An 11,902-nucleotide genomic window follows, 5' to 3' on the forward strand; every position below is an offset into this window, starting at 1 on the left:
TTTGAAGACAACTCAAATAGAAAACAAAGAAGGCCACATGATTCAACAATTCTTATAGGTACATACCTAAGAGAAATAAAAACATCTGACCTTCTCCCAAAGAAAGTTCTTAGCATCTCAGCATGACACATAATGGTAAAAAAAAAGAAAAAAAGAAAAATTCACAAATTGATGAAGAAACTGTGTATCCATATAATTATTAATGTACATTTTAAATGGTGATTACATGGTATATGAGGTAACTCACAATAAAGTAGTTAAAACTAAAGTAAACCACTATGATTTATACCACCAAGCTGTTGCAGGGACATAGCCATAGAGATTACTAAACTGGTTGTTTGGCTAGTAGGGATGAACAGGCAACGCCATAACTGCCTGTAGAGAGACGTGTATGCACAGAAAAGCCGTAACAGAATCCATTACACCGTATGCTCACTTTAACAACTGTTTTCCAAGGCAGACATCCCCAAACACTGAGTAAAGATAGATGCCAGAACCAATGGCACTCATTTCAGTTCTCCCTCTTTCTTCTCACTGGCCTGGAACTCACCAATGAGGTTAGGCTGGGTGGCCAGTGAACCTCAGGGACCTGCCTGTCACTGCCTTCCCAGCACTGAGAACAGCAGTGCAAGGCACCATGCCTGGCCCTTTGTACAATGCTGGGGAGTCTTCATTCTAATGTGGGAGGCGCTCTAACAACTGAGCTCTCCTCCCAGCTCTGAGATTCCATTATGATGTTTAAAATGAAATCTTTCCCATTCTAAATCTCCAAGTATTTGTCTTTATTATTATGTGAAAATGACCCGTAACCATTTCTCTTCTCGTCCACATTACAGCAACCATGAAAACACATGTATAAAAACCAGGTGATAGCCCCACTGTGGCCTAGAGATCCACAGCAAACAGGAGTACAAGAAGATTCACGTGCTCCATCTTCAATAATAGATATTTAAAACATACACATCCCTGTTAGAACATTTTTTCATGATTTTGCAGTGTGTAAAAATTAAGAGACATAAGTAACATAATCATTCACATCTTATTTAGTCGATACAAAAATAGTAACAATGTACCATAATAGCCATCAGAAATAACATTTTTCCCTTCTGAGATTAAAGGAGAAAAGAATACTTTCATTCCTGTCAAAGGTATTCAATTTTCCCCTCAAATGAAGTTTAGATAAAAAACAATGTGACTGACAAGCTCCGCACAGGCAGATCTTGGCAACTCTCAACTCCGTCTATCTCCTTGGCCGGTTAAGCAAAATTCCTTCACTAACTGTTAGTCTTCGCAATAACTCCTACAAAGCTCATTACTGCCTCTGTCAGCCTATCCCCCATGTTGCGCATTTATTCCTGGGATGCATATCAACATGTGGCACATGTCCTTGACATGCACAGAAGAGCTGCACCCCAGGACAGCAGCATGCACGACAATAGTCTCCACTCTTACTTCTTTGTGGTTGCTGGGATGTAACGGAGAAATCTAATAACTGTGACAGTGGGGCCTTTCGGGTTCTCCTTGCCTTTTGCAGACAGTGAAGCTGCACAGACACTAATGAAAGGTTAAATGAATAGGAATAGCTGACAAGACATACAATAAAGAAGGAGCTTGGTAATCCACAGACACTGAGCAGAGATCCTTGGCTCAAGCAGAGAAAGGACAGCACATCGCCGAGTCACAATATTTAAAACAGCTTGCTATACACAGAGGCTTTGTGTCTGGGTACACGTCTGGCTTTGGACTAAGAGGGGAAAAAAAGATACTAAAAAGGAATTTCAGTATGGGGCACTTTTGGCAAATGTTAAGGTCATAATAAGAGAAAAATGTTTTTGTTTTTGTGTGGGCTGTTAACATCTTTGTACTAAACACACAAAAGAGCTGGGACAGGAACTCATGAACCCCCAGCTCCAAGACAATACTGTACATTTTGATAAGTCTTAAATCCTGTATGTAGAAGGCAGACTTGATGTGATTCCCACTGGTTAGACACACATGCAGTGACTCATTTAGCAGTTCCACATCCTGCCTTCCCTGTGGAAGAATCCCTGACACTGGAGTTCTGGTCCTTAGCTTGTGTAATCGGTTACACTTCAACTGAAACCCGCAAGTATCCTGGACTCTGTAAAACTGCCCAGCAGTCGCTATAAAGAACTTACCATGCTGGCAATTTGTAAATTACAAAACAAGCCCCTCATAATTTCAAGGGGCTACCAACTGTGAAAGCACTTTAACCAGAACTCTTGATTGCAAAACTTAGCTTTTGCCTGTCTTACCACACCTTCAAGGTTGTATTCCTTGAGGAACAAATCCTAAATCAGTAGAGCAAAACAATTTAAATTACTACAGGAAAAGTGAAAATGTTCCAGGATGTCTAGGAAATTGCAGTAAAAAGGACAGAATTGACATTGTCATATGCATAATATTTTTTTTAAAGAAAATGGTACACTTCTGTTATGGCAAAAACTTTTAAAATGACATGTCTATGCTACTGCTCTTATGCATATTCATGAATTTGAATATAGGCTCATAACAAATGGTAAAGTAATACTGAGAATGTGTTTTAAAACAAGGGAGGCTCTTTGAACAACCAAATTAAATTATAGCTGAACTTTGAAGTGTACTGAGGGTTCTAATAAGCAACAAATAAAGACTTTTATTGGCTAGCAACATAATGAGCGCTACTGTGCAAGAAGACAAATCTGGCCAGTTTATCTCCCTGGATATAAGGTTTACTTAAATGGTAAATAAATGTCAAAGTAATGCCCCTAAAAAGTAGTATAGAAATAATGAAAATCAATCACTATCACTGATTATTTAATATAAACATATCACAAATGTTACCGGTTGGACTGATTAACAAATGCCAAACAGTAAATAAGAAAACATTCAACTCTGCCATTTAAATGTAGCTTGTTTACTGATTAATAATATACCAAATTTTAAAACGATTTGCTGTTTATGGTGACAACACAAAGCCCCTTTCTTTTGAAGAAATGTTTCCTCCAGAATCTGCAGCTGTATGCAGAACTACTTCAAAACATCATCTATGGAGAGAAGTAGCTGTCTTTGGGGACCTAGAATAGGGTAGCATGCTCCTCAGTGACTGGGTAGAAAGTTGCTTTTAATGGTAGTTTGAAGGTAGGCCTGCCAGCATGAGAAGAATTCCTTCAGTTGACAAAGTGACACAGTGATTACACAATCTCAAACACTTAGCATGTTTGGTTGCACTTTACCTCATTCAAATCCACCTACAAGGTAGAGTCCTAGAAAGCTTAGCTGATTCCTTTACTGTTCTCAAAGGAAATTCTGTTGCTATCACCACTCTTCTGTGTGTGTGTGTGTGTGTGTGTGTGTGTGTGTGTGTGTGTCACCTCCAAGCCTAAACTCTAAGCCAGTTATTGTGCAACATTCTGACTGCCAGAGTTCTTTTTTTAAAAAAACCTTAAGTATATCTAATAGAATCATGAGGCTCCCTGTAGCTCTTTAGAGAGCTTACTAACCAGCTATACTATGTAACTCCTGACCAGCAAGACATGTTGCAGGAGAACTGCCGTTTTCAACTCTGTTTCTTGTCAGAATGCAGATGTTAAATGAGACCATCTGCAGAGGAATTCAGAAAGCACCACTCCTTTATACATTCATCAAGTTAAGACTATTAATTGCTCCCAACCGAAGCTTTATGTGTAAGAACTCTACAGTGAAACTATAACCTGTATCAACTATGCACGCTTTCTCAATCTAGATTTACTCACGGGGTATAAAATGAATTTTAATCTCAAAAAAAAAACAAACATGTGAACATTTCAAAGACATTCAACTTGTAGCCTGGTCTCAACTTTAAAAGTCTACCTTTAAATTTAAAAAGAAAAACCTCGGAGAATAGCCCATATGTCTATATACAGCGCATCTGTGGAATTTATGTAAGACAAAGATACTGATGGTAATTCATAGAAAAAATATTCATGCACCATAATATTTATACACAATGCTGTTAATGACTTTTTTATTGTTTAATCTTTTCAGCAAGTCAGTATTGAATATTTGGGAATTGTACTTATTTAGACGACTATAAATAACATAGTTGAAGTATGCCATTGATGTTTTGTTCGTCTTACAATAGCCATAAAAGCCACTATTCCACTGGCAGCTCACGCCAAACAAGTGAATATGAGCATTGCTAAATCAAACTCTTCAGCCTTGCTAAAGCCATCTTTCAAACATTTACAGAATATTTAAAATTGCCCTGAGGCTTAACTCTAAATTTAAAGTAAGGGAAACCGCTAGCTTCGAGTCATCACCTACTTTGGACTCCCTTAATCTAGGAAATATTCCCAGGAACAACAAAAAGAATAGCTCCTTCTCCTCACCCACACCCACCCCCCCTTTTTTTTGCCAGTGTCCAATTTCTTCTTTTCTGAACAGCTGTATTATCCAACTTAAGTTGCTCTGCTAATTTCAGTCCCTCAAGGACTAACTTGGAAGGCAAAAAAATACAAGAAAAGATCAATTTGCTGGGAAAGATCAAATGAGAAAACTGTGGGGACAGCACCAGGTCAGCGCGTGGAGAACTAAGCAGACCTGTTCTTCATTAACTGCAGCTCTCTGGGGACGTCACACACTACCTGTCCGTGGGCTTTATTGAACCGTCTAACCCGCCTCTCTGTTCCATTCTTCTGGGCCCAAGTGAATCATATCCTGCTGCTGACAAGTTAGCAGGGGACTGCGGCTGCAACATGAAAGTACTTTTCTTTCTTGTCTAAATCAGGCAGATTTTTGAAAAGACGACACAGCATTGACTCGTGACATGGCAAGATGAAACGAGAGGTCTGGGCCGGTCTTGGAGCTTCGCAGATAAAAGTAATCAAATGACACTCGTGGAATGCAAATTGGCATTCTTGACTGCAGCAATTGCACAACCATGAAACATCCCTGACAGCAAGCAAGATTAGGACAAAATGTTATGTAAAGCACTGAACTCAGAAACTCTCACTTGAAAATTCAAACTGTAACACTTACATTTTAATATAGCAACAGTCAGCCCTGCTTTTGTCTGCTCCTTTTTGTAATCACATATCCCTGCCTGACAGATAACTTAAGTCTCAGGCAGAAGAGGAAAAAAATCAGGTATTAGCAATACACTACTGCTATTAATATATCCTCAGTATTTTTAAAAATCACATGAGGTTGGTTTTTACCCAAAGTTTTACATGCAAACCCAACTTAATATTCTCAGTGGATTAGGGGGTTGGGGCATTTCAGACATGCCTCCAGAAAGATGCTCTATACAAAGTTCAGACTCAGGTCTGCTAGTCCTTCCCTCAGGTGAAGATATGCCTATGCTTTGGTAAAGTAATTAACAATCTGGATTTTAAATCCACTGCTCTCCGGGAACAGAAAGAGCACCTACAACTCAGAACTTCATTAAAACTGAACAAGTTTAAATGAAACGGCTACAAATATGATATAAAATACAGAGCCTTTAAGGGCTCACAAAGGATTCTCGTGTGCATGATTCCAAAGAGTGAAAGGAAGTTCTATCAAACTTATACAAGGCTTGGTACTAGAGGAAAACTTCAGAGCAGAAACACTTAGTGTCAGAAATAAATTCTACCTAAAGCATGTGTGTCTGAGCACAAAACCATCTAAACATGCAGTACACAAAACAGTGGGAGACAAGTGCTCAATGATTAGTATACGGGAACAGATCTGTAGACAAATAATAATAATGGCCAGGGGAAGAAAAGGCGTGCAACTGGCTTTTATAATGTTCTGTAAAATGTCGTTACAACAAACTCTCCAGCTCTAAGCAGATATATTTCATATTTTGTTTTGATCCCTCACTTAAACACAGGATCCAACAACTACAACTGTTCACGAAGTACATAAAAATTAATAAAACAGGCCACTTTCTGCCACTTTAATCCTGGGTGCACAGGATTATTTTATGATGTCTTTTGTACATCAGTTTTACAACAGCTTGACTCTAGGGTAAATGGGAAGCATCATAAATCGCACGCTGCTTTCAAAACCTCTTTAATTTCTGTCAGCATTACTGTAACCGCAGTCCTGGGTGCATTTTGTGTGTGTGTGTGTGTATGTGTATGTGTGTGTCTGCATTTGACAGTACCATCTCCTTCATTCCAGTTGTGACTTTGATCTCTGAAACAAGAGATGTCACATAAGGGGGAAGGGGAAGAGAAAAAAAATGTCAACCTGCTACCATCCCGTTTCTTATACATCCCATGTCCATAGGGGCCCACTTTGTATCAGAGCCCCCAAGTGGGGCTAACAACAGCGACACTGGGTGGTAGGGAACTCCAAGAAAAAGAGTGGTCAAGCCCCATTTCTAACAAATGACTTCCCGAAAGCAGACAGTGCTGCTCATCACCGGGTGAACTAATTGCCTGCTTCCTCGCTGCAGAGAAGCAGTGTCCCTTCCAGGGGCTGTGCTGGAGTCTCCCTGCGCTGTGCCATCCCGTTTCCTCCACCACTTGGCACTTACAAGTTTTTGGTCTTGTTGTTTTTTGTTTTTTAATCTTCGCCTCACCCCACGGGAGATTCCGTCTAGTTTTGTCCTGAGCTCCAACACCACTGTTTTTTGTTTTGTTTTGTTTTGTTTTTTTAATTCTGCCCCCCTTCCACGTCTCAAATCCCACCGTCCAGTCGGGCGTGGAAGCGCAGCGGGCCGGCTGCTTCAGAACCGCACTTCGGGAAAGCACGCACGTGCCTGTCTAGCGGGATTTGACTGGCCGCGTCCGCGTCCTCCGCAGCCGCGCGGACATCGCTGCGGTCCCCACGAGGGCCGCGCCCCGGCACCCATGCCCAGCCACTGCTCGGGGCTCTCAACAGGCCGGCAAGTTGAGAAAGTTGCCGCGGGTCCCGGCAGCTCCGCGCATCCCGGGTCCCCGCGTCCCGCGCCCTCCCCGAGGGCTCCTGGTCCCCAGAGTCCCGGGACTGCCCGCCGCTCACCTAAGGCGCGGGGAGCCCGCGCTCCCGTCCGCCCGCCCGTCCGCCCGCCCGACCGCAGCGGCCTCGAGAACTTGGGGCCAAGTTGGGGGGTGGAGGGTGGATTTCGGGAGCGCCGCCGGCTGCCCGCCTCCTCACGCCGCGGCGCTACAGGAGAACGCGGCCCGCCGCGGCCCCCGGGGCGTCCCGCCCGGGTCTCGTCCCTACCAAGTGCAGACGCAAGCGGAGAGGAGGTGGAAACTTCTTACCATCTCGGCATGCTGGTTGTCAAGTGCAGCCCCCGCCTCTTGGTCTCCTCTTAGCGGCCGCGCCTGGACCAGCCCCTCGGCTGCCTCAGCTCGCCGCTCGCTCGGCCTGCTCCCTCCCCCGCCCGGCCGCTCCGGGCCGCGCTCGCCGCCCGCGCCACTCCCCGCCCGCCCGCGCGCGCCCTCGCCGCGGCCCCTCGGCGCTCAGGTGACTGATTTACACCCGCGCCCAGGGTCGCGCTCGCTCCCTCGAGCCGGCGCTCGGAGTTGTCCCTCTCCTCCCCGGGCCGAGGGAGAAAAGAAAAAAAGGGAACGGACTGTCCAGGAGGGGGGCTGCTGGCGAGGCGGGGTGCGCGCGGCGGCGCGGGGGTGGGGAGAGGTGGGGGGACCGGGCGGCCGCGCCGGCACAAGTTTCTGCTCCCAGCGCAACTGTCCGGACTAGGGTGTTCGCCGCCTGTTTTTGTTGTTGTCCTAGAGCTTTTCTAGGGGCTTCGGGGAGGATGTCTAGCCCTCCCCCACCCCCACCTCGCAATACACACACACACACACACACACACACACACCCTCTTCCGTGGATGGAAAAACAACTTTGGCGCCCCCCGGGGGGTGCGGGCGTGGAAGTGGAGGTGGCCGCCAGCGCCCAGCTGTCAACAAGGGGGTTGGGGGTAGGCGAGGAGCCGGGAGGGTAGAGGGAAGGCTGCGAGCCGCCGCCGAGCACCGGGCGCGAACTTTATTCCGACTGCGGCGCAGCGCCTCGGCTCCGGGCTTCTCCGGCTCTCGGTCCGCTCAGCCCGGCTCTGTCTGCCTTGGGCGACGTCCGGGATGAAGGCAGGGGAAGCCCGGGGACCGCGACGCGCCGGGGGACCCGGCAGAAAGTTGCGCGCAGCTGGGGGGCGAAAAGTTTGTGGGAGCGGCGGCTTTGGTGCCGGCCCAGACGGCGGCTTGCGGCCAGGGCTTCTTCTCCTTTCCTAGGTCTGGGCCTGAAGCTGCAGCTGGCGCGGGGAGAGGAGGGAAGACTGCCACCCTAGCGGGCGCCCGCGACGGCCACCAGTCCCACGTGTGGGTGACACTCAGACGACCCAAGCTGCCCTGCTTTTAAGACACGGATTGTGGGCGGCAGGCTCGGCACGCACCCGACAGCGGTTGAAAGACACCTCTTAAATGGAAGCAAAACACAGTCGGGCTGCAAGATTTGGGGGGGGGGGGGAAGACTTAATCATCCTCATCTTTCTAATGTACACCGTGTGCCAAAACCGTCTCCGCCTCGTGCAGATTTATCATCGCTAGAGCAAACTTTTTGCTTATCTGCCTCGGGAGGAAGACACAGGTTTCTAGCACACTCTGAGCTCTAAGAAATCAGAGAATACTGCGAAGATTTGGTTGGCTGAACAACAGGTTTGATTACTGTTTCTTCCTGAAAAGAGAAAAATCGTCCCTCCTTCCTTTCTCTCTTCCCCAAGCAGAGAGAGACTGCATAATTTCATTCAGAGGTCAGAATTAAATTCCCCCGAAAATATGTAGACTTGGAATTAAGGAGCACACTCCCCACCCTGTCATAAGTTTAATATACAATCACATTTAATTTTTTTTTTCAGGATCCATGCCTGACTAGATCCCAAGTAGCAACAGCTGGCCTGAGAATGTGAGTTAGCTTATTCATGTGAATCCAGCCTTTTTTTTAAAAAAATAAAAAAGTAGGCCACCAGCACCTGCAGTTCCTTGTACTGGTTGGGTTCAAATTCCGGACTCCTTCTAGGCCCATGCAAAGCAGAATTTGTTGATTCTATGGGTCATTTTGGTGTGGAACAATTCATGTTCTCTCATGTTACAAGAAACAATATAGTGTTTTAGGCACATGTTTATCTCTTAATTTTCTAATGAGCGACAGTTACTATTCTTACTGTGGGACAAATTACAGGTTAGGTATCTAACCTTTATCCAATATGTTTAAATGCATGTTATCAAAGTAGGATCATCTTCAAATGATTTGATTAAGGTGAGGAGCATCTTCTCTTATTCTCTAAGCAGAACTCTTAACATCATTCTGTAGAAACTGATTACACAAGAGATAATGATGACCAAATGTTCATTCTGAAAACCTAGGGGCATCACAAGCATCTTCCACAGACAAGCCAAGCTGTAGTGTGTTTTCCTGCATCACAAAAAGATGAGAAAAACTATCTGCTAATTTCAGAGTCATTACCCATACAAACCCATTCATACACTTAACTGCTTTGGACAAGTGACAGTCCAGCAGTTGCCAAATGATTGTATCCACACAGTGTGTTTCTGGCTGCACACCTACATTTGCCAGGTTTTTTTTCTACATCAAGCAACCTGTAATTTACATTCCTCTGATTGGTTCCAGAACTGACTGTTCTTGATGTTAGCATACAGTCACTCTACCTGAGATAAGATGTATCTATCGAAGCCCCCCTTGCCTTTCTGAACAGTTATTACAAAGATGGATTATGGGCTGGACTGAAGAGCAGCTTTTAAGAAAGTGGCAGAATTGGTAGAAGCCAGTCTTCTCCAGTGACTTTGGCAATTGGGTCGAGATCTTAAGTCAGTAGTTTTCAACCTATGGGTCTTGAACCCTTTGGGGGTCATCTAAGACCACCAGAAAACAAACACAGATATTTACATTACGATTCATAATGGTAGCAAAATTACAATTATGAAGTAGCAACAAAAATAATTTTGTAGTTGGGGTCACTACAACACCTGGAAGTGTGTTACAGGGTCGGAGCATTGGGAAGGATGAGGACCACAGCCTTTGGTCCTCTGTATCCTGCAATACCCTAATGCCTTGTAGCTACCTGACTCAAGTGCCCCATCCCATCTGTTCAATCTTCTATTGGACTCTACTCAAGTAGAGAGGCCTTTCTGTTCTCTATGTTCCTCATTTGCCCATCTGCTTTCTAGGCTTAGACCTTGGTGGTTCTTCTCTTTGCTTAAACTCTTACCCTGTCCAGGGCCCCTTCTTACCACTCCCACCTCATCTCCAACTTCACTCCTGAAGAGTCAAAGAAAAGAGCTTTGTCCACTCTGCAAAATACTCCTCTCCCTGTCTAATTTTCCTTTTGTCTTTTGTGTGCTTGTATTCATGTAAGCCGTGTTTTATTTTGGTTTTGCCTATATACTTACTACTTTTCAACTAAAGTATAAGCAAGTAAAGGGCGTGGGATGGATCTAGGAGTGTCAAAAGCATTATCACCATTGTGCCAAACAAAGGTGCTATAAGAATATTGAGAAACAGTCTATTCTTTGATAGTGGATAGGAAACACTATTGTACCCAGGTATCCCCAGGGTACATACTGGAGACACACAACAGTCCCCAAGGCCCTCTAGAAGGACCATGAGGACAAAACTATTTTTTTTTATTTCTATAATATGAAGTTGTATACACTTCCTATTCTCCCCTGTGCATTTCTGAAAGCAGTGTGATTCATAATATAACAACAGTCTGATTGAGGTGAACAGGAGACTCACCTGCCTCGTAGTCCATCAGTTGTTACAGGAGACATGCCACAGAAGTGTAAATCAATGCTATTCCTGTCACCAAATTTTTGGGCTGTTTTATACAGCAGACTTTCTTTCTTTAAATATTTATTTTATGCGTCTGAGTACACACTGTAGCTGTACAGAGGGTTGTGAGCCTTCATCTGGTTGTTGAGAATTGACTTTTAGAACCTCTGCTCACTCCGGTCGGTCTCGCTCGCTCAGTCCCTGCTTGCTCTGGCCCAAAGATTTATTTATTATAATAAATAACTACACTGTAGTTATCTTCAGACACACCAGAAGAGGGCATCAGATCTCATTACGGGTGGTAAGCCAACATGTGGTTGCTGGGATTTGAACTTAGGACCTTCGAAAGAGCAGTCAGTGCTCTTACTCGCTGAGCCATTTCACCAGCCCCCAGACTTTCTTTTAAATATGTGCATCTGTTTGTTTCATTTGCTGTGCTAACAAATTACAAAAAAGAAAACAGTAAATTAGACCACAAATTTATTATAATTCTGGATGTCTGATGGAAGATGTATTAAAAATAAGTATTTCTAAATCTACATTTCAAGCTACTTACTTATGTTCCCTCTGGAGCCAGAATCTCCTTTCTTTCCTTTTCTACCTTTGAGAAGCTAGTTGGCTCAGGGCCCCTCCCACTGAGCCACACTAAGCATACTCTTCTTCCTTACTCTGCTTGCTGCCAGCTGGTAGTAACCACCTTGATGATTACTTTGGGTATACTGAGATAATCCAGGAAAATATAAAGATATAGACTATCATTAGTAGAGGTTATAGTCTTCCTACTATAGAATGATAACAGCAAATAGTTTTTAGTTTCATTTTAAACAAACTGATAGCATTTACATTTTTAATAAATACTAATAGCTGTTGCTCGTATCAATAAAATCATTTTTCAATCTTCCAAAACTTGAGGAACTTAAAAATCATTAGGGTCATAAAACTGAACAGTTGGACGGTATCTGGCTTATAACACTGCCCCCTTCCTCTCTCCATGTTCTGGATTAAAGGAGATGTTCTAACCTGATGAGTTAACCTGGTATCTTTCCCTCTGCTGACTGCCTGAATGTTGAGCATCTCACTTAGATCTAGAATGTGCAAGAGCCACTGAAGACTTCAGGGGAGGATTATTTTTGGTGAGCATCATTTTACTCAATAAAAC

The 11,902-nt window shown here is 44.2% G+C and overlaps 1 protein-coding gene across 14 annotated transcripts in view; it reads right to left on the reverse strand.

The window, feature by feature from the left end:
• Bnc2 (basonuclin 2) overlaps window positions 1-7,479 on the reverse strand; it is a 406,942-nt gene extending 399,463 nt beyond the window's left edge. For 7 of the 14 annotated variants that reach the window (XM_031377777.1, XM_031377787.1, XM_031377790.1 and 4 more), the window contains exon 1: window positions 7,218-7,478. In XM_031377777.1, coding sequence (XP_031233637.1) covers window positions 7,218-7,220 — 3 coding nt within the window. In that variant the 5' untranslated portion in view covers window positions 7,221-7,478. Of the gene's footprint in view, window positions 1-7,176; window positions 7,195-7,217 lie in introns of those variants that run through there. The other 7 variants (XM_031377780.1, XM_031377779.1, XM_031377783.1 and 4 more) reach the window with 5 other exon arrangements.
• Between the last annotated feature and the right edge of the window lie 4,423 nt (window positions 7,480-11,902).

This window comes from Mastomys coucha, unplaced genomic scaffold (genome assembly GCF_008632895.1).
Source record: "Mastomys coucha isolate ucsf_1 unplaced genomic scaffold, UCSF_Mcou_1 pScaffold18, whole genome shotgun sequence".
Taxonomy (NCBI): domain Eukaryota; kingdom Metazoa; phylum Chordata; class Mammalia; order Rodentia; family Muridae; genus Mastomys; species Mastomys coucha.